The sequence below is a fragment of the Microcaecilia unicolor genome, chromosome 9 (genome assembly GCF_901765095.1).
Source record: "Microcaecilia unicolor chromosome 9, aMicUni1.1, whole genome shotgun sequence".
NCBI lineage: Eukaryota > Metazoa > Chordata > Amphibia > Gymnophiona > Siphonopidae > Microcaecilia > Microcaecilia unicolor.
In genome coordinates, this window is record NC_044039.1 from 9,742,418 (window position 1) to 9,766,247 (window position 23,830).

At 43.1% G+C, this 23,830-nt stretch overlaps 1 protein-coding gene across 1 annotated transcript in view; it reads left to right on the forward strand.

The window, feature by feature from the left end:
- TBC1D15 (TBC1 domain family member 15) overlaps nucleotides 1-23,830 on the forward strand; it is a 114,004-nt gene that overhangs the window by 87,060 nt on the left and 3,114 nt on the right. The window contains exons 13-16 of the mRNA XM_030214306.1: nucleotides 715-815; nucleotides 7,983-8,082; nucleotides 8,458-8,555; nucleotides 15,623-15,739. Coding sequence (XP_030070166.1) covers nucleotides 715-815; nucleotides 7,983-8,082; nucleotides 8,458-8,555; nucleotides 15,623-15,739 — 416 coding nt within the window. The remainder of the gene's footprint in view (nucleotides 1-714; nucleotides 816-7,982; nucleotides 8,083-8,457; nucleotides 8,556-15,622; nucleotides 15,740-23,830) is intronic.

Here is a 23,830-nt window from a genome sequence, read left to right on the forward strand (position 1 = left end):
TCTTCCCACAATACACCTGTGGGCTAATAAGCTTAACACAGCTGCATCACTAGCAAAGCACGTTTACATTCTCAGGCATAAGGAATGATAATTTCTACTAGGTTTTGTTGGCCCGAAATGTTCCTCTTTGCAATGGTCTGAGATAGGTAAAGTGTACATGTTCTAATAATTAATGCACTATAATGAGGCTCCAGAGTGGTTTATTATAACAATATTTTTATCTTTGATGCTTTGATAGATAATTGAGTATTACAATTTTGAGTTCGGCTGACTTGGGCAGATTTTTAGTATGAAGTATTACATCAATTATCCATCTGTTATGGTGTTTACATTTGTTTTATTTGATCTGTCAAATTTATTTATACTCTGTCTGCTTGAAGAAGACCAACACCACCTCTTAATTTACAGCTTGTCAAAATGCTTTGCCAGAAGTTTTGACAAAGAAGTGGTCAGACAGGTGCAGGAGGAAAGACTTCATAAGTAGCTTGTATATTCCCTAATGTGCAAATACAAGAAGTAAAACATCTAGGAGGTCTACCTTAAATTCAGAGTTGAAAATAATAAAATGACTGTAGCTCTCCATGAGTCTGGCTGTTGGTGAGAATCGGATTTTGTCTTATTTTATTTTGCAAGGTGCAGATAATTTTTAGAAATGAGAATAAACTGTACAGCTGGTGAATGTGTTTGAGTAAGCCCTAATCTCTTTGCTTTAAGGATACGTACAAGGAATGAGCGACTTGCTTTCTCCTGTTTTATATGTGATGGAAAATGAAGTGGATGCCTTTTGGTGCTTTGTGTCCTACATGGATCAAATGGTAAAGAGCAAATTATTTTGCTTTGGAATGGGATATCCCAAACGTTTCATTTAAAGGGAGTAATTTTGTAAAGAGCATTTTGCACACAAAACCTCTTGCATGTGTGTAAAAGGCCTTGTATACAATTATCCTGCATGTAAAAGTGTGCGTGGTGTCAAGAAGGCATGTACTAAACGTGTACACCATCTGAGGGTAGGTGGGTTGAGGAGAGGGGGAGTTTGGGTGCTGTCCGTGTCAAGCAGTTGTAAGTACTTACCTATGCATTCTGGGAACTGGGGGATGGGAACGGGGGGCGGAGTGCAGCGGAAGGGGCGTAGGACTCGTGCGGGCAGAGGGGAGGTGCGGAGAAGGGTCACAGATAGTGGAATCGAGAATAAACTTACCAATGGGCAACTGGGTGGCTTGGGCCTCTATATGCAGGGGCCCAGGGCAGCGCCCCCTTTTGTCTGTTGGTAAATGCTGCCATGATCACTATGGAGAAAGTTCAGGAAGAAGTTGCCAAGCTAATAGGCTACTTACTGTATGCTTGGAACTGAAAATGCTGAACTAGCAATGCTTATGTTCAGTTTCTAAAATATGGAGAAGAATTTAATCGGGTACAATTATACCAGTTCCCAAGCTGGTATAAATTTATGTGGCCGCAATTTAGTCAGGATGTTGATTAGAATCGCAAAAGAATTTTACAGAGACACATAGGTGCTTATGTATCTTTATAAAATCACTTCAAAATAGGTGCCTATTTGGTCTTTCAAGCTGAGTGATCTGTATTTTTTTTACATGTGCTGTGGATTATTTTATAACACTGGCTAAGTGGTGTGCATATGGGTTACATTGGTTTTCAAAAGGGAAAGGATGTACACTTTAGCCCTTTGAAAGTTACCCAATGGAAAGTACATGCACACTTTTATATCTGCTCTTTGACATGCACAAATTTTCCTGTTTGTTTGTGTACACATAAGGGGTCAATATTCAGTGCGATTTAACCAGCCAGAAATAGCTCCTGGCTGGTTAAATCACCTATTTGGGGTTAACCACTAATTTTCAGTGGCATTTAACCAGTTAATGCTGCTAAAAATAACCAGTTAGCACCAGACTGAAAAAATGTCTATTTGGGGGGTGTTCCAGGGGCAGAGTTGGCACTTGGTCGGTTAAGTGTCGATATTCAGCACTTAACCTGCCAAGTTAACCTCATAAATAAGACCACACAAATGTCCAATGTATGCGATTAATCCTATCTTTATTTGGTAACCCATAGCCGGTTAACTGCTGAATATCGCATTTAACCGCCAGCTCTGGAAACCTGGAAATTCAACCTTGGTGCCCGGACATGGCCTGGCATTCAATTTCCAGTTTTAACACCAGCAGTAGCCAGCAAAATGCTGAGCACCACAAGCTGAATATCAGGCCCCTATTTTATAAATATGTGCACAAGTCTATTCCTAGCCCTAGGATCACCTCCACCCAAATTGCATAAACCTTTGCATATAGAGAGTCTGTGTGCATGAGTTTAAGTACATGTACTTCAGGCAATTTTAGAGAAGACCATTTCTGAGAATAAAAAAACTTTACTAATCCTATGCAAATGTGCACAGACATACACTCCCAGTCTCTGATAAGTTGTTAAGTAATGAGATGTCTGAAGTAGATTCCAGCTTCTCCTTTCTTGAAGATCTTGCATTAGTTGCAGGTGAAAACCAGGACCCATTTTAAATTGCTGATCCTTTGCTTTTAGGGTGCTGAGGCTGAATGGGCTTGGTTATGTATTCAAGCGAAAGTGGTACACGCCTGGCTGAGTGATCATATCTAGTCACGTGGTACACGCCTGGCTGAGTGATCATATCTAGTCACGTGGTACATTTGGGGTCTTTGTGGTTAAGGAGATGAAGTGAGCGATTCTTAGAATTGTGGAATCAAGTTCCAGAGGAGCCAAAGTTGGAGCAGCATTACAAAATATTCATAAATATGTGCACAGGAGGAACTTTTAAAGTGTATAATTACTAATATTCCTCAGGATTTAATTGAATATTAGAGCAAAAGATTTTGCTTTTCCTTGTCGTCCATGCCAGACCAGTCCAGACAAGTGGGTAATGTCACCCTGCCATCAGAACTGATTTCACTCTCCTTATAGGGGGCTGGTGCTGCCTTCAACTCTTTAGTATTTCTCTGGTTTCAGCAGATGATTCAGACTTGTGTCCTGTTCCTGGGAAAGATTTAGGCTCAGATTCCCAGTGGAGCATAGACTGAGTCTGGGGGGACAGGGGGACGTTAGGCAACATTCCTTTTGGGGCCAATTTCCCTTCCCCCTTGGTAACAGAGAGCTAGGATTGATGGAGACCAGTCCACAGAACCCAGGGGTGCTAAACCCAGTGGTGCCTGGTTTCTTCCTCTCTCCAATTCTTGTGGCAGGTTGTGGCAGCAATGTCTACTGACCAACTTCCCAACTCCTGGGAGGAGGCCAAATCTATGTTCCCTGTGGGCTGACCAATTAAAGGTTTTGTGAAAAGAAAAATAAAACAAGCCTTCAGTGCAGCTTTTTTTCCAGCTGGTTTCCTGCTCTGGTCAGGGGCTCTAAACTGATCACACTCCTTTTTCCCAACACTTCTGCAGTATGTTCTTGTTTTATTATTTGGGGGTGGGAGGGGATGATGTGTCACACTGCAGATAAGTCATGGCAGTTAAGTGTGTTTGCTGCAACATTTGACCTGGCCTAGGAGCAGGCAGGCACCAGGTAGCTGAGTATAACCTGTTTTCTAGTATGTCAGGAAATAAAGGAAGGTGATATGCTGCAAGTAACTCATGGTAGGTCAGTGTGTTAACTGGTGTATTTCATCTGGTTTGGAAGCAAGCATTAGGAAGGAGGATACAATGGGAAAGGGAAATGAGACTTGATATACTGCCTTTCTGTGGTATTTTGCAACTACATTCAAAACGGTTTACATGTATACAGGTACTTATATTTCTGTGGAAGTTTAGCACCCAGCTCATTCCAAGCAGCTATTTGCAGTGGCTCCATGTCGAGTCCTTTTGTGTTGAGTTCAGCATCCCCTGGTTGGGGCCATGGCGGCCTTCCTACAGGTAACAATATGCATAGGAGAGAGGTCTTGAACATTCCTATGCGGGACCTAATAGGTCCTGGGTAGGTTAATGGCCAGTGAGTCTTGCACAATGGAGGTAAATAATTCTAGGAACCCCTTTGATTGGATTCTTCATATTGTCTAGTAAGGGCTAATTCAAGACAGGGCCACAGTGTTTCAGCCATGGTTCTCAGGAGCTTCCATGCAGGGTGGCAGACAGCAGTCTCGAACAGGTTGCACAGTTTCATCCTCTGTAAAAGTTAACTGTCTCTGAAGAAGGCCTGGAACTTTTGGGACTAAAAATTCAGAGACTGCCTGGAAGTATTTGAGAGGTCCTTCCTCACTTCAGGCCCCTCCTAACAATACTGGTCATTTTTGATTCAAATTCAGAGCAATACTATTCTGGCAGCTCCTTCCCAACCTCAGGAAGGTAGTCCTGGATACAAAGTTTGACCAAGGTAGACAACATCTTGTTGCAAACCACTGTGTTCCAGCTGTGCTCCTTCATGGAAATGTGGAATCTTCTCACTCGGTTGTTGGACACGACTCAGGGATATTTCCTTTCAACTTCAATGTAGGATTCAGGGGCAGTGTTAGGGTTTTGGGCTCAAAAGGGAGCTCTGAGTCTGCCTGTCCTTGGGGTCCCCATTCAGAATGGCAGACTTCTTCCCTTAATTCCCTGTGTGGATACCTAGGGACATTCCTTTTAAGAGTTACCCCAGATGTTCTCAGATTCGGTAGGTGTGATCAGTCACTGACAGATTCAGGCTCTCTCCCCTTGGACTAATTATGCCCCCAATTATCTGTCGGTCAAGGGGTTGTGAATTCAGATGTCTGGCCATTTAGGACAATCAGCACAGGAGAGTTTGACAGTAGCCAGGATGATTTATCATGAAAAACAATTTTGTTGTGCTTAACTTCTGGAACATAGGGGAACCGTTTTGTCTCCTAAGAAAATCATGGTCTTATGCCCTAGCACATCAGGGGCTCAAGACCTCACTCTGTGCCCTGATCTCCTGTTACCACCTCTTCCATGAGAATGGGCCTTTTTTTGTAGGGTCTAGGTGCTAGGATAATGTACCTGTATGTTGTACCTTGGACTCGGACCCATATGTCTCTTTGGTTGTTCAGACACCTTTCAGGGTGACTTCCATTAGCTCTGCATCACTAAGCTACTTTCATTTTTTCTAGGGAGGTTGTGGAGGGAGCCTGAGCAGGTGATTTCTCAGTTGTCTGACAGGGAATGGATCGGGAGTCTCCTTTATGGTTATTTTGCACTATATGATGGACCTGCCAGGCTGGGAGAAGAGCTGTGGTTTGGGATAGCTGAAATGGTGACAGTGGCCCTGGAGGATTACCAGCAAGTCCAGATCTAGCTGAGGGCCAGAATCAGCCAGGTAGCATTCCCAGTCCTGTCCTCTAGCTTGGGAGCAAGCAAGGCAACACTATTTACTGATGGGAGCAAAGCTGAGAGAAAGCAGTGTGTCAGATTTGGATGGAGTTCGGAGTGGCAGCAGCACACATGACTCAAACCATTATGGATCAAATGTTTGGGACCATGAAGTGTAAGGACTGGAAGAAGCAGCTGTGGCTTTACTAGGAGTGAAGTGGGGCATCTTTGTGAATAAGACCTTATATCAGCTCAGTGGAACTTCAAAACAAGCAAATTCTTCAGCCAAAGAAAGAGAATGTGTGTGGGGGTTTTTTTTGGGGTGGGGTGGGGGTGGATATCCTGGCAGAACCAGGGCTTACATCCACTCTCCTGTGCATATTCCTGCTGGGGAGCCTGGATATACCCTGACCCATTTTATGAAGGGGCCAATTGGAGTGCTTCAACTTTTCCCCCAGTCAGATGATTTGTTCCTGAAACATCCCTTCCTTTCTCTTTTACCATTGGCTGTTGGCAGAATAGGGCAATATGGCAAGGGTACATAGTGTCGGGTGATATTGTATTTGCTTATGAGAAAGAGGACCACATAGAAGATTTGTGTAGGAGTTTGAAGCCTCTGAGTTCAGTTTTTGGGGGTACCATTCCCCTTTAGTGATTTATTTTTTCTTCAACATTCTTCCTCCACAAGAGATTGGGATGAAGATAAACACAGCTCTCACGGAGGGCAAAGACTGATTCTGGGACACAGGCACAGAAGCTCCCTCACTATTTTGACAGATGGGATATTGTCCTCCAGGGAGTTGAGCATGCAAGACTGCTGATTAGAACCTGGGTTTAGTCCTAAGGTCTCGGATCCCCCTTTTTCTCAAGCCTTGAAGGGTAACATCTTGTAGATCTTGAGGCAGAGGTTGGTCTCCTTGGGTAATTTTAAAGGAAAACATATCTCTGTGCCCAGCACTCTCCTCCTCCTGAGTCCTGATGGAATTAGGCTTTCTGTCTTCTGATGATAAGTCATAAGAACATAAGTATTGCCATAGTGGGACAGACTGAAGGTCCATCAAGCCCAGCATCCTGTTTCTAACAGTGGCCTATTTTGTCACAAATACCTGGCAAGATCCCAGGGCTTGATGGACCTTTGGTCTTTCCCAGTATGGCAATACTTATGTACTTATTTACTTATGTAAGTCCCAGAGGGCCAGCAAGCTAACTCAAACTGAACACAAGAGTCCTCATAAACTGAGTTAGATTCTGCCTTCCAGAGGATATTGGTAAGATAGTGTCCTTGCCTCTATTGCACTCCGCTCTAAGTGCCTCAGCATGGGTATGCCGGTCTGGAGGTTTGACACCTTAGGTGTAGGAGTTCTGAGAGCTATGGTAGAGCTTGGGTATATGACAAACAAATCAGGAAACGAAATCTCCCACTGGTAATCAAAGACAGTTCACAAGAATAGAAGAAGCCAACCACAATCTCAAAGATGATCAAACAAGCATTTATTGTCAGAAAACGAACTAGCGAAGTTGAGCTTTTTAGTGTTGATGTTTTATTTGTCATCCAATTTATGATCGTCCTGTTGGCTTTTAAAACAACCCCTGAAGAAGGTTTGGGAGCCGAAACATGGCCTGTATTGGGTTCAGTTTGTCAACACAATCTTGACTTCTTCCACTCTTGTGGATTGTCGCAGAGCTTGGGTACATCCCACTGTTCTGGATTGGTCTGTCATAAATGATAAGGGAAGGGAAATTTGGACTTACCTGTTAGTTTCCTTTTCTTCAATCCTGCCAGACCAGTCCAGAACCCACCCATGGAAATCATGGTAATCAAGAGTTCTCAGACTGACAAATGTAGAAAGTTAATAAAGAGTACGTTGAAGCCCATTCTGAAAATAATTGTTAGTGACCATAAACTGATTTTGATTTCACCAGGTTTAGCTTTGGGGATGAATTGGGAAACCCAAAACATAAGACTACCAAAGGTAATTCTTAACTTTTAATATAGGATACTGGGGAGCTGAAGACAGTACCAACCCCTGTAAGGACAGTGAAGTAGGCTCTGAGCTGTTTTTCTCTTGCTCCATCTGCTGGCAGGGGTATGAGTTGCTTATCTCGACTGGTCTGGCAAGACTCAAGGAAAGGAAATTAACAGGTAAGTCCAAATTCTCCTATTTTAACTGTTAACTGAGCAATTACAACTTGTTTGCTGGATTTGGTCACTTTAAACATTATTTCTTAGAAAGTAACTTTTGTAAGTTTAGTATATTGACACTTACATGCATAGTTTGACTGCTGAAATTGCTTTAATGCATTTAGTCTGTGTCTTGCTGCTTCTATTTCCTATTCTTCCTGGTCATTGGCTATTAGCTATCGAGCAGGTGAGATACTGCTAAGTGACGTGGATTGGCCCCTTTTGGCTACAGGATGCTGAGCTGAGGTGGACCATGGTTCTAATCTAGCATGGCAATTCTGTTCTCTCTTGAAAGCTTTTCTTTTTAAAAGTCAGGCGGCAATAAACCCAGTTGCTCTTGTTACATTTTATTGTATTAACCAGCACACCAGGGCAGTGTAGTTGTTACTTCTACTTAGGCTTACCTGGATGTTTTTAATCAACAGACATTGTGGATCTTTCTACTTGAGTTGATGGTCATTATTGCGTTGAAACTGACCCTGTGATCATGTTTTCCCCTTCTCCTCCTCCTCCTTTAAAAGCATCAGAATTTTGAAGAGCAGATGCAGGGTATGAAGACGCAGCTCATCCAGTTGAGTAGTTTGCTACGCTTGCTGGACAGTGGCTTTTGCAGCTACCTTGGTAAGTCTTATGAAATACTTTTGCGCTTCAAGGGTGTTCACACACATATAATAGAATCAAACCTTTCTCTTCTGAAACTACTCAACTTTTCAGAAAAAGGTGAAATATTAGCATACTTTTTTTTCTTCCTTTTATGCCAACTGTATTTTGTTTGCACTGTTAAATTTGTAGGCTGTGTTGGGGTTTACCTTCACAATATAGTAGCCATATACTGTATATAAAATAATAGCTTGGGCTCATAGCTACCAAAAGTTTGGCATAGTTTCAGCTTAAAGTTATAGGTTTTATGACTAGGGAAATATTGATTTGAAGCAGTACATATTTGCTTGATAAAGGAAGTTTTAGTTTCATGAGGGCTGTGATTATTTTTCTTAGAATCTCAAGACTCGGGATATCTGTACTTTTGCTTCCGATGGCTTTTGATCAGGTTTAAAAGGGAGTTTAATTTTCAAGATATTCTTCGATTATGGGAGGTAAGAACAATATAAGTATATATATTTTGTCTTTGTTTAGGGGCAGTCCTCAGTTCTTATGCTGAACTAGGGACTAAAAGGATGGAGCAGAGGAGATGGCCTTATTTTAAAATAAGTTGTTTTGAGTATTCTTTATTAAACCGGCGTTAAGCCACCCCCACCTTCTCTCTTTAAAAGGAAAAAAATAAAGAGCAGCATTCAGCAATACTGCAAATCTAACAACATTGGTGGCGGTTATAACACTGCATTTTCAGGCCTTAATGTAATTAATGTATTATTTGATTATTTGTATTACTCTGTAGTACTGTGGTTGAACTTGATATTGTGTTTGTGAATCTATCAAACATATAAATGGCAAGTGACCGACTCACCTGCAAATGCGCAGTAGAGACGTCCCTCTCTGTCCCGCCCGCGCGTCAAGACGTGATGACGTCGGAGGGCGGAACAGAGAGGGAAGTGGAGTCGGTGGGACTGTCGGACGCTGCCACTGCTGCTGGAGCCTGCAAACAAACATCGCGCGCACCAACCTACACCCTCCCCCCCCCATCCCCGCCGCCGCTCCCGCCCCCCTCCGTATCGGGCCCCCTGCACTGACCTGACAGCGCCTCTCACCTCCGTGTGGAAGCGCTGCAGGCAGCAGCCGAGCGAACTGCCTGCAGCGCTTTCACACGGAGGTGAGAGGCACTGTCAGGTCAGTGCAGGGGGGAGGGAGCGGCGGTGAGGAGGGTTGCTGGAAATCTCGCCCGTTTTAACAGGCTTAACGGCTAGTATATTTAATAAGAGAGGTAAATATTTTTGTATTTACCTTACTATTTGTTGAACAGTGCTTCCCCCCCCCCCCCCCCCCCCCAAAGTTACTGAACTTTTATAGAAGGGCTTTGTGTTAGTTATCCTCGCTGGAGTTCATGGGTTAACTGTAGAATAGTTATTGACTTGTAAGGTATGAAAGCCCTTAATTTTATACAATGTGAAACTGTTAATAACAAACTCTAAATATAGAGGTATAACATTTCCTTCATGTTTGGATATATATATATATTTTTACGATGTCTGAATAATTGGTACCTGGTTATTTAGAGAGAATTCTAAGGAAAAGGAGAAACTAAGAATTTTCATAAACCGTTGGCCATCATCGCTTTCGGTGGCCGGTGTCTTAGAATTCTTCAAGAGGACTCAAGTTTAGATTTTGAGAAATCCTCCAAATAAACCTTTACCCCCAGTCACCAAAGATAATCTTTCATGCCTTTTATCCCACCTGAAGCTGCTAGGGTTGTGCAGTCCAGCCTATGCCAAGGACATGGAGTTGTCCTTTGAGACTTGGTTATTCAGACTCATCCTAGTCATGAGAGTTAGTCATTAGCTTGTAGGAAAGGAGCTCTTCAGAATGGTTGTAGGTACAGCTGTTCCCCTCTTAAATAAGGGGGACTGGTTCTTCTCAGTGGACCACAGTAAGACTTGCTTCCTTCCGCTAGGATTCATTGCTGTGTGTGTTTATCTGACAGAATGTGAAGCTCTTCCAATATTGTGTCTTATGACTATTCTGCCACCATGGACTGGATTCTGTAAGTGGTGCCCAAGTTAGGTGCTGGAAAAATCTGTGCTAAACTAGTGTCACATTTAACTCAGCTCTATCCTTGAAACCTCACATAGATTTGATTCTTTGCGCTTCCTTTTTTGCTCTTCGTCTTTTGTCTGTCCGCTCCATCCTTCCTGCCACATTTTTATGTCCACTTATACATGCACTGGTTATTTCTCGTTTGGACTACTGTAACTCCCTTCTTGCAGGCCTACCTTTAAAAGTATAAAAAAAACTTACAAATCATCCAGTCAACAGTGGTCAAATTACTTTACAATGTTTAGATCATGTCACTCCTGATTTCTGAAGACTGGCTTCCTATTTCCTCCTGAATAAAATTCACGATTCTACTGTTGGTGTATAAATCTAGGTCCCCTTCTGCCCCTCTCTATCTGAAGACGTATCTTATTCCCTGCTCTCCTTTACATTGTCTTAGATCAGCTGATAATAATCTTCCCTTAGTACTGCCCTCTTCTATCCGTTCACCAGTACTCGAGATTCTGCTTTTAGCTACTTAAGTCCTAAACTCTGGAATTAGCTTCCACGTCCTATTCGGGATCAACCCATCATTGCATCTTTTAAAACGGCACTAGTAACTCACCTTTTCAGAACAGCATTTGACCTGCTTCATAACCCTTCCCTTTACCCGATTTTTCTGATTTCCTCCCTAACTTTTCTGTGTCTCCTTCCCGCTCCCCTTCTCACTCCACAGTGTCGCCCCCTCCCCATCCTTCTCCCTCTTTTTTTTTTTTTTTCTTTCTCTTTTTCTTCCATGCCCTAGTTTTTAATCTGTTTTTGCAAACCGTATTGAAGCCTTGGCTAGGCTCTTTGTAGTATATCAAGCATGTGAAATGTTCTATATAGCACACGCTTTTATAGAACACTAGTTTACCATGGATTTCTCGCTTAACTTTAGGAGAAATCCAGCATTGACGCCTGCTGAAACCTGGTGTAAAATGCTGGTGCCTAATTTTTGGCAGTTAGGTGCTCAAATCGCAGTATTCTATAACATCGCAGCTAGCTAACTTCTAGTAATGACCCCCCGTGGCCACATCCCTTTTGAGTTGCATGCTAGAACAGTAGTGTGGATGTTATAGAACAGTGCAAATTGTTGCCTATTACTCGTTATTGATTGTTAATGCTTCATTAACTGATGAATTTGCACGTACATCTGTCCTGGGCGCCCAAATTTGAATCTGGGGGTATGTGATATTCCAGTGTACACAGACTGGGAGTATATATGCTTCCTACCTGAATAATATGTCAATGTTTCTTTTTCAGTAAAAAATCATTTTATAGTTGTCATGTATCTTATAAACCTGTCACCCATTGACAAGATGCACATGGGCAAGATGTGACATGTGCTAACAGCATATTCTCGTGTAAATAAGCTGCATGTAGAGATTTTTAAAAGGTCACTGCTTATATGTGAAGATTGCTAAGGCACAGGGATTTTCAAGGGTGATGTTTTAGGTGTGGTTCGGGTAGTCTAATAATGTACACGTTTATTTCACATTTTACAATGGGACTTGCACACACATGCACAACCAAAACAAATTCACCTTCACTTCTCTTGAGTCTATAAATTCTCATATCAAGTTCAAGAAAGGAAAAAGCCTCTGTATATTAGTCTTGGTCACAAGGCTGTTGACATTTAGGAATAATCACATCCTGGCCTCAAAAAAACCTCTCCTTTTTTTCTGCAAAATTAGTCCTACAATCATTGTGTGTTCTTATAAATTATACTAATTTTGCTATGAAATTTTTTGTATTAAAAAAAAAAATCTCCTTTTATCTGAAACCACACATTGGTCTCGCTTATGGCAGCCAGCATTTTGCTTCAGTCTGTTTCAGGGATTAAGGACTCTGTGTTTAAAAAAAACACAAACAAACAAAACCACAGTACCATAACATATATTCATTCCATCCTATTATCTATTCAATCAAAAGAGTCGTATATTCTTAACACTTCAATTTTAAATGTTCAGTTCCATCCAAAAAAATGGCTGCTGGGTTTATAAACGCTTTCATTCTAAACATCACTATTGACGTTGCATCCTCTGGTTACTTCAAAACCAAACTGTCAATCAGTCTTTAAATTCAGACCTCTAGGTTCTCAGATCGAAGCTTATAAATCCATTGTTCTTTTGTCAAAAGTTGGCTTTTACACTCTCCCTCCTTGTAAATTAAATGGAATATAATCAAGAACACACACAATAACATTTGATATGAATGACCAACTTGGAGACAATGAGGCATATTTTCAAAGCACTTAGACTTACAAAGAGGGACATTTTCAATATGACATCTGTCTGACTTTGGACATTTTGCATGAAACGTCCAAAATCCAAATAGGAAAGAAGGTCATTTTCGGGGAAAAAAAAAAAGTCCATGTTGTCTTCGAAAATACTGTTTCGAACAAAGTTTTGTGCTTTGGACGTTTTATTTTTTGGTCCATTTTCGAACCCCCCCCCCCCCCAAAAAAAAAAAAAAAAAAAAAAAAAACAACCGAACTACAGTGTAGAGAGTCATGCCATTGGGATGTAGGAAGAGCCAGCATTTTTAGTAGACTGGTCCCCCAGACATCCCATGAGAGCAATGGGGTACCCTAGAGGGCTCTTCTGTGCACTTCATGAAAATGCTCCCAGGTGCACATCTCACCTTTGCTCCCTTATCTTGTCCCCCTGAGCCCTCCAAAATCCATCCAAAACCCACTACCCCCCCCCCCCCCCCCCACTGTATACCACTACAGTAGCTCTTATGGGTGAAGGGAGCACCTATGTGTTGGCACATTGGGGTTTTGATGACTTTGGGAAGGGTCACAATTTCCACCACAAGTGTGAAGGGGTAGAGGGAGATAGGGACCTTGGTCCCTCTATCCATAGTGCACTGCATTGAGCACTACACTATTCCAGGGACCTGCATGCTGCTCTGATAGACCTGACTTTTAACATCTGAGGCTGTCATAGAGGCTGGTAAGTCATATTTTTATTCACATTTTTGGGGAGTGGGAGGGGGTCAGTGACCACTGGAAGGGGTGTATTGGGGGGGGGGTCACCCCTGATTCTCTTCAGTGGTCATCTGGTCATTTAGGACACCTTTGTGTGCCTTAATCATTATGAAAGCATGTCTAGACCAAAACGTCTTAATTTTAGTCCTGAACGTTTTTGTTTTGTTCTAATATGGCTGTAAAATGTCTAAGTCTTAGGCACGCCCTAATCCCACCTTCAAAATGCCTCCGACACACACCCTCTTGTGATTTGGATGCACTGCCGTCGAATTGCATAGCTAAACATCTGCAAAATAGGTTTCAAAAATACCGATTTGGACATTTTGAGAAGAAAAACGTCCAAATGCTGCTTTGATTTTTTTTCGACGTTTTTCTCTTTTGAAAATGAGCCCCAAAGTTACATAGAAACCTATGGAACTTTGTAAGGCGAAGTGCTTTGAAAATGAGCCCCATTGTTACTCGAGCGGCGCCTTAATCCTCTCTCTTTTCAAACTGCTAGGTTCTGTCATCTATTTTCTAAACAGAGGGCTTGTTTGCCCAACATACAGTTTACGACATGGACATATAGCCACACACATGTGATGTTATGCCTCAGCAGATACTGGCACTGATCTGCAGGATTAATAAATCAGGTGGTTAGCTCTTGTGTTATCTCGGAGATATATCTTCCATTTTAACTTGATGCTCGGGGGCTATAACGGCTCTCGAAAAGCTATATGTTCTGCACAATTTCATTGCTGGCTTTTGCATCAGCTCTGACGCATATGTAGTTTTTTCTTTTAAGCTTTAGTTTTCAGCCAGGGTACAAATGAGGGGTTAATTTTCCTTAATTCTCCATTTCTTATTTTGTGCCTTAAAATTAAAAATACATGTAGGTTGTCAAAATTGAGCCACTATGTCTATATATGCTGATTTTTTTTTTAATATCTGGAAGCTGCTGAGTGATGCTGTTCTTTTTTTCCACATATATTTTATTTTAAATCGCTGCTCCCTGCTGTACATATTTTAAAATTGACTCCATGTTTGGCAGAGCCTTTTGTAAAGTACCAGGGGAATTGTGAACGTCCTGACCTTCAACATAATATGCAAAATGGAGCTTCACATGTATCAAGGGATGTGTAGCACACACAATTAACAAACATAATAATTGCAATTTGTGGGCAATTAGCAGCGATCTCCCTCACGACTTTAGTGAGTGTTGCTGTTTACTGAAAACTGTCACTGGTTGCTAAATGTTTGGAGTCCCAGTGGAAAACTGGTAGATTTTACTTCTTCCCTGACAAGAGCGGGCATTTTATCTGCTTTGGCATAGAAACACAGAGGATGTTGACAGGAAAAGGACCCTGTGGTCCATCCTACCTACTGCGTTGTCACAGGACCTTTCTTGATCTTTGCTTTCTCTGTATGTATCCCATGCATGGTTCAATGCTGCCAGTGTTTCTGTAGCTTATACTGGAAGCCTGTTCCTATTGTCCACTATCCTCACGATGGAAATACTGTTTTCTCAGATTCCTTATTTTTTTTCTTACTCTTTAAATGTTTATTAAATATTATTACACATCAAAGAACAAACTTGAATAGAAATTTTCCAGTACTAAGGAAATCCAATATAGTAAAGTTGTAATTACCAATCGGTATGCAAAACAAGGAAATTACAGACCTCAATATGGAGGAATCCTTGCCACTCGAGGTTCTCCCTCCCTCCTTGCCTCTCAAGGTTCTCCCTCCCCCCCTTGCTGCTCGAGGTTCTCCCTCCCTCCTTGCTGCTCGAGGTTCTCCCTCCCCCCCTTGCTGCTCGAGGTTCTCCCTCCCCCCCTTGCTGCTCGAGGTTCTCCCTCCCTCCTTGCCGCTCGAGGTTCTCCCTCCTCCCCTTGCTGCTCGAGGTTCTCCCTCCCCCCCCCTTGCTGCTCGAGGTTCTCCCTCCTTGCTGCTCGAGGTTCTCCCTCCCTCCCGAGGTTCTTCTTCCCTCCCTCCCTCCCTGCCGCTCGAGGTTCTCCCTCCCTCCTGAGGTTCTTCTTCCCTCCTTCCCTCCCCCTTGCCGCTCAAGGTTCTCCCTCCCTCCCCCTTGCCGCTTGAGGTTCTTCTTCCCTCCTTCCCTTCCCGCTCGAGGTTCTTCTTCCCTCCCTCCCTCTCCCCTTGCTGCTCGAGGTTCTCCCTCCCCCCTTGCCGCTCGAGGTTTTCCCTTCCCCTGGCCACCTTGTTTCACATTCACAGTGACTCTAGAAAATTCTTTACTATGCGGTAGAACTAGGACCAACAATCCAGACCTTGCAGATGGATTCTGTGAATCTGATTTAATGTTCATTCTGATTCATAGCTACTTTGTATCTGTTAAGTACACTTATTAAAAAAGATTTAATGATTTCTGGTTCTGCATTTGTTTTTTATAATTAGTTTGAGTGAATTTGTGCCTTGCAATTTGTGTCGCTGTAAATTTTTCACTATGTAATTTAATAAAAATCATTCCAATAATTTTCACAGGTATTGTGGACAAACCTGCCTTGCCACAATTTTCACCTCCTTATATGCTGTGCTATCCTGGACGCTGAAAAACAGCAAATAATGGAACAACACTATGGCTTTAATGAAATCCTCAAGGTATTCAGCGTTTTTTTTTCTTGTTTCAGATCTAGCTGTGCGTGCAGAAATGTTCTATAAGAGTTACTTGCATGCTAGTGTGCCTTTGCCAACCTGTGGGAAACATCAACATGGGCAAACTCATTTCAATTGAAACTGAATACTGAAAAAACACACTCTCTCATCCCAACATAATACAGTGGGGGAAATAAGTATTTGATCCCTTGCTGATTTTGTAAGTTTGCCCACTGACAAAGACATGAGCAGCCCATAATTGAAGGGTAGGTTATTGGTAACAGTGAGAGATAGCACATCACAAATTAAATCCGGAAAATCACATTGTGGAAAGTATATGAATTTATTTGCATTCTGCAGAGGGAAATAAGTATTTGATCCCCCACCAACCAGTAAGAGATCTGGCCCCTACAGACCAGGTAGATGCTCCAAATCAACTCGTTACCTGCATGACAGACAGCTGTCGGCAATGGTCACCTGTATGAAAGACACCTGTCCACAGACTCAGTGAATCAGTCAGACTCTAACCTCTACAAAATGGCCAAGAGCAAGGAGCTGTCTAAGGATGTCAGGGACAAGATCATACACCTGCACAAGGCTGGAATGGGCTACAAAACCATCAGTAAGACGCTGGGCGAGAAGGAGACAACTGTTGGTGCCATAGTAAGAAAATGGAAGAAGTACAAAATGACTGTCAATCGACAAAGATCTGGGGCTCCACGCAAAATCTCACCTCGTGGGGTATCCTTGATCATGAGGAAGGTTAGAAATCAGCCTACAACTACAAGGGGGGAACTTGTCAATGATCTCAAGGCAGCTGGGACCACTGTCACCACGAAAACCATTGGTAACACATTACGACATAACGGATTGCAATCCTGCAGTGCCCGCAAGGTCCCCCTGCTCCGGAAGGCACATGTGACGGCCCGTCTGAAGTTTGCCAGTGAACACCTGGATGATGCCGAGAGTGATTGGGAGAAGGTGCTGTGGTCAGATGAGACAAAAATTGAGCTCTTTGGCATGAACTCAACTCGCCGTGTTTGGAGGAAGAGAAATGCTGCCTATGACCCAAAGAACACCGTCCCCACTGTCAAGCATGGAGGTGGAAATGTTATGTTTTGGGGGTGTTTCTCTGCTAAGGGCACAGGACTACTTCACCGCATCAATGGGAGAATGGATGGGGCCATGTACCGTACAATTCTGAGTGACAACCTCCTTCCCTCCGCCAGGGCCTTAAAAATGGGTCGTGGCTGGGTCTTCCAGCACGACAATGACCCAAAACATACAGCCAAGGCAACAAAGGAGTGGCTCAGGAAGAAGCACATTAGGGTCATGGAGTGGCCTAGCAGTCACCAGACCTTAATCCCATTGAAAACTTATGGAGGGAGCTGAAGCTGCGAGTTGCCAAGCGACAGCCCAGAACTCTTAATGATTTAGAGATGATCTGCAAAGAGGAGTGGACCAAAATTCCTCCTGACATGTGTGCAAACCTCATCATCAACTACAGAAGACGTCTGACCGCTGTGCTTGCCAACAAGGGTTTTGCCACCAAGTATTAGGTCTTGTTTGCCAGAGGGATTAAATACTTATTTCCCTCTGCAGAATGCAAATAAATTCATATACTTTCCACAATGTGATTTTCCGGATTTAATTTGTGATGTGCTATCTCTCACTGTTACCAATAACCTACCCTTCAATTATGGGCTGCTCATGTCTTTGTCAGTGGGCAAACTTACAAAATCAGCAAGGGATCAAATACTTATTTCCCCCACTGTACATACAAACCAACAACCTTAATCACCCCAGAACACACCCTCCCTATTTCAAACAGCCTGAAAATGGCATCACAATCAACCGCAACCTCACTCTAGAGAGCCAAGTGAACTCTACAACAAAGAAAATGTTCCACTCGATGTGGAAACTTAAAACGCTTAAAACCTTTCTTCCCAAGGGAAATATTTCGTAACCTAATACAATCAATGGTACTAAGTTACGTAGACTATTGCAACGGAATATACGCTGGATGCAAAGAACAACTTATAAAGAAACTCCAGACCGCTCAGAATACAGCAGCCAGACTAATTTTTGGCAAATCTCGATTCGACAGTGCCAAGCCCCTCCGTGAAAAACTGCATTGGCTACCAATCAAAAAACGTATTACCTTCAAAATCTGCACCCTGGTCCACAAGATTATTTATGGCCAAGTCCCGGGATATATGTCAGATCTTATAGACCTATCACTCAGAAATTTAACCAGATCATCTTGAACATACCTAAACCTTCACTATCCAAACTGCAAAAAAATACAAAACAACCTATGCGTCCAGCTTCTCCTATACAAGCACACAACTATGGAACGCACTGCCTAAAGCTGTGAAGACAACCTACAACTACCTAAACTTTAGGAAATCACTGAAGACTTGTTCAAAAAGGCATACCCCGCCGACCCAACTTAAATGCCTGAACCCTGCAACACATCACAACCAAAAGCTTGTACCGAACATTAAATAATCTCTCCTCTCCTTGATTCCCATTGTAACTGAAACATATGTTCCTTACTCAACCATATTATCACCTGTATTTGTTTCTTTACTGAACTGGCGAATGCCTCTACGCTACTATGTAAGCCACATTGAGCCTGCAAATAGGTGGGAAAATGTGGGATATAAATAAAACATATAAATAGAGGGATATTCTTATTGTGCAAATGTCTCAGGGGAAAATTAAGTATTCACACATAACCAACCAATCCATAGAGCAAGGTCAGCAGACTTTGATCCTGGGGAATCCTGCTGTCAGAAGCGGCAGGGATGAATATACTATCACTGTACTGCATTGTTATTTAACTGGTAGCCATATAGCTGAGTGGTTTAAGTTAGGACAGCTTTTTTGCTGACTACCAGGATACTGTATTCATGCCTAGTTTGCTTTCTGAGAATTTTAGGGCTTTGGGATGTCAGATCTCCATTCTTAGGGTATTATTATGGATTAAGAACTGGTTGAAAGATAGGAAGCAGAGAGTAGGATTTCGTGGCCAGTATTCTCAGTGGAGGAGGGTAGTTAGTGGGGTCCCGCAGGGGTCTGTGCTGGGTCCGTTGCTTTTTAATGTATTTATAAATGACCTAGAGATGGGAATAACTAGTGAGGTAATTAAATTCGCCGATGACACAAAATTATTCAGGGTCGTCAAGTCGCAGGAGGAATGTGAACGATTACAGGAGGACCTTGCGAGACTGGGAGAATGGGCGTGCAAGTGGCAGATGAAGTTCAATGTTGACAAGTGCAAAGTGATGCATGTGGGTAAGAGGAACCCGAATTATAGCTACGTCTTGCAAGGTTCCGCGTTGGGAGTTGCGGATCAAGAAAGGGATCTGGGTGTCGTCGTCGATGATACGCTGAAACCTTCTGCTCAGTGTGCTGCTGTGGCTAGGAAAGCAAATAGAATGTTGGGTGTTATTAGGAAGGGTATGGAGTCCAGGTGTGCGGATGTTATAATGCCGTTGTATCGCTCCATGGTGCGACCGCACCTGGAGTATTGTGTTCAGTACTGGTCTCCGTATCTCAAAAAAGATATAGTAGAATTGGAAAAGGTACAGCGAAGGGCGACGAAAATGATAGTGGGGATGGGACGACTTTCCTATGAAGAGAGGCTGAGAAGGCTAGGGCTTTTCAGCTTGGAGAAGAGACGGCTGAGGGGAGATATGATAGAAGTGTATAAAATAATGAGTGGAATGGATCGGGTGGATGTGAAGCGACTGTTCACGCTATCCAAAAATACTAGGACTAGAGGGCATGAGTTGAAGCTACAGTGTGGTAAATTTAAAACGAATCAGAGAAAATTTTTCTTCACCCAACGTGTAATTAGACTCTGGAATTCGTTGCCGGAGAACGTGGTACGGGCGGTTAGCTTGACGGAGTTTAAAAAGGGGTTAGATAGATTCCTAAAGGACAAGTCCATAGACCGCTATTAAATGGACTTGGAAAAATTCCGCATTTTTAGGTATAACTTGTCTGGAATGTTTTTACGTTTGGGGAGCGTGCCAGGTGCCCTTGACCTGGATTGGCCACTGTCGGTGACAGGATGCTGGGCTAGATGGACCTTTGGTCTTTCCCAGTATGGCACTACTTATGTACTTATGTACTTATGTAAGCCACATTGAGCCTGCAAATAGGTGGGAAAATGTGGGATACAAATAAAACATATAAATAGAGGGATATTCTTATTGTGCAAATGTCTCAGGGGAAAATTAAGTATTCACACATAACCAACCAATCCATAGAGCAAGGTCAGCAGACTTTGATCCTGGGGAATCCTGCTGTCAGAAGCGGCAGGGATGAATATACTATCACTGTACTGCATTGTTATTTAACTGGTAGCCATATAGCTGAGTGGTTTAAGTTAGGACAGCTTTTTTGCTGACTACCAGGATACTGTATTCATGCCTAGTTTGCTTTCTGAGAAATTTAGGGCTTTGGGATGTCAGATCTCCATTCTTAGGAGCCTTTGTGCTGCATTATCCTGCAGTCTGCGGAGAACCCCTGTAATAGGTAAATAATATTGCTGTGTATGCACAGTTTGTGCCCCTGTGCAAGCACACCAGAAGAGAAAAAAAAGCTGTGTTGTGAGATACTGGTTAGTTGAGCATTCCAGTTGGTTGAATGATTTATAAACTCTGCCTTTAAATCCATTCCTTTCCAACATATACCTAAAACCTGCACATATGACTTTCTACACGGACATATACAGAAAACCCTGGGATCTACCCGCCGAGGGGTTTCTCCCATTTTGTATCGATGGGGAAAACTGCTGTTAAATACACAAGCTCCATTGCAAGTTGATTTTTTTTTTTTTGTTGTTACATTTGTACCCTGCGCTTTCCCATTCATGGCAGGCTCAATGCGGCTTACATGGGGCAATGGAGGGTTAAGTGACTTGCCCAGAGTCACAAGGAGCTGCCTGTGCCTGAAGTGGGAATCGAACTCAGTTCCTCAGGACCAAAGTCCACCACCCTAACCACTAGGCCACTCCTCCACTGTTGCTACTATTTGAGATTCTACATGGAATGTTGCTATTCCACTAGCAACATTCCATGTAGAAGTCGGCCCTTGCAGATCACCAATGTGGCCGCGCAGGCTTCTGCTTCTGTGAGTCTGACGTCCTGCACGTACGTGCAGGACGTCAGACTCACAGAAACAGAAGCCTGCGCAGCCTTCTACATGGAATGTTGCTAGTGGAATAGCAACATTCCATGTAGAATCTCCAATAGTAGCAACATTCCATGTAGAATCTCCAATAGTATCTATTTTATTTTTGTTACATTTGTACCCTGCGCTTTCCCACTCATGGCAGGCTCAATGCGGCTTACATGGGGCAATGGAGGGTTAAGTGACTTGCCCAGAGTCACAAGGAGCTGCCTGTGCCTGAAGTGGGAATCAAACTCAGTTCCCCAGGACCAAAGGTCCACCACCCTAACCACTAGGCCACTCCTCCACTCTATTGATTACTACAGTAGGTTCAGGAAAACTATGAAAAATCCATAATAGTTCCTTAAGCCAAATTTATCATGTGGAAATACACAGTACAAAGCCCAAGGTCACTGAACTATTCTGCATTAAGAAGTCTATTTTAACTTTTTATAATGTCTGTGTCTGGAATGTGAACTGACATTCAGACTCCAATATAAATAATCAGTCTAGATTTTTACTGTGCCTTTGAGGTAAAAGGTTGCTCTGGGCTCATAATTGAATGAATGAGAAGAATTCACAATGTATAGTTCCATTCATGGCTGCATATTAGTTTCATTCTATAGAGAGCATGCACTCTTGTTTTAAGTAAAATTTGCATAGTTTAGCATAATTTTTCTACTAATCTGTGGTCTGCTAACTTATCCAGTATTTAACCAGTGAAACATCACATTTGTAATTTCTATGTTAATCTTTGCTGTTGTATACATTCCTCCCCGTGACCTCCACTCACTGGACAAATCTCTCTTGTCGTCTCCCTTCTCCTCCACTGCTAACTCCAGGCTTCGTTCCTTTTCTCTCGCGGCACCTTATGCCTGGAATAAACTTCCTGAGCCTGTACGTCGAGCTCCATCTCTACCTGTTTTCAAATCTATGCTGAAAACCCACCTTTTTCACTGCTGCTTTTGGCTCCCAGCCACTACTCATTTGCCTCCCCCCTTGTTTCTTCTCACCCAGTACTTCCCTCGCCCTTAATTGTCTTGTCTGTCTGTATTATTTAGATTGTAAGCTCTTTTGAGCAGGGACTGTCTCTCTGTGTCAGGTGTTCAGCGCTGCATGCGTCTGGTAGCGCTATACAAATGCTAATAATAATAATAATAATAATTTTTAATCTCGGCATATGTAATATTTTACAGTGTGGTAAACTAGTATATTTTGCTTTGGAATCACTTGGACCAATATGCTAAGTACCCTAAGTGCTCCGTCTTTGGATTTTCAGCGGTACTATATATTTGAAGGGTAATTTTATAACAGAAAACCTAGAATAAGTTAAGTAACACTGCTCTCTCTCTAAGCTGTGCAGGAGTCCTCCACCTACAGCCCTGCCAGTGGGGGGTGCTGTTTCACTATCACATTTTCAGTTGTGAGGGACAGGCAAGCTCTACCTACCTGTCTGTAGCGATTGACAACACAGCATTGAAGCACTGGCATCAATGCAGTGGGAGTCTCCCGCTCAGCTAGAGGGAACAATGGTAAGCAGGCTCCTATTTAAAGCTAATTCTATACAGAATAGTACTTTTCTTTATAGAATACTAGTTGAGAAGGCAGAAAACACCCCGTAGCTGATGCAAATGCCCGCACCAAGATGTTAGCCAGAACATGTGTAAATTAAGGAATACTTTTCAGCAGCACTATTTTAGGCTAGGGTTACCATATTTTGTCCTCTGAAAAAGAGGACACATGTCACGCCCCCTGCCCCGCCCATACCATGCCCCTTTTGCATCATCGCCCTGCCCTTTCTTGCTCTCACCCCACCCCCTGTCACATATTCCCCTCCCCTCCCCTTATTTACTATCTACTGCCCTGGTGGTCTAGTGACCTCTTAATGGGGACAGGAAAGAGCCCCCTCTTTCCTGCCCGGAGTGCTGCCCTTGCCCGGCATCCTGTTGCTGTGACGGTCTCGGGATTCAAAATGGCCACCAAGAATTGAAGTCTCGCGAGGCCGCTTCAACTCTCATAGTAGATGACGGCAGAAAAAGACCTGCACGGTCCATCCAGTCTGCCCAACAAGATAAACTCATATGTGCTACTTTTTGTGTATACCCTACTTTGATTTGTACCTGTCCTGTTCAGGGCGCAGACCGTATAAGTCTGCCCAGCACTATCCCCGCCTCCCAACCACCAGCCCCGCCTCCCACCACCGGCTCTGGCACAGACCGTATAAGTCCGGCGGCCATTTTGAATCCCGAGACTGTCACACAGCAACAGGATGCAGGCAAGGGCAGCGCTCCGGGCAGGAAAGAGGGGGCTCTTTCCTGTCCCGATTAAGAGGTCACTAGACCACCAGGGCAGTAGATGGGAGGGGAAAGGAAGCTAGGATAGGTCCGCTGCCCGCCCACCCGTTTGTCCAGAAATCCAGACAAACGGGCGGACTGGCAAAAAGAGGACATGTCCGGGTAAATCTGGACATATGATAACCCTGTCTTAGGCACATTCTACCGGCAAGCATGTGCTATCAAATCCTGGCATATTCTTTCCTGCTAGTCAGTATTAAAAATTTCATTCAAAGAAAGAAGGGGAAGGGATTTGATATACTTCTTTTGTATAGTTACAATCAAAGCAGTTTACATATTATAGACATGTACTTATTTTATACCTGGGGCACAGGTGGGTTAAGTGAGTTGCCCAGAGTCACAAGGAGAAATGAAACTCAGTTCCTGATTCTCAGGCCACTGCACTAACCATTGGGTGGCTTACTCCTGCATTTGTTCACTTAAGTGGCCACATTACGGGCATAAATGACTAAGAGTATCACCATTTACACACTTTCCTGATGCCCAAAACTATGTTTTTCCTTATAGAATTACCACATAGTGCTGCTGAAGAGTTAACTATCTGGATAGCTCCAGACAG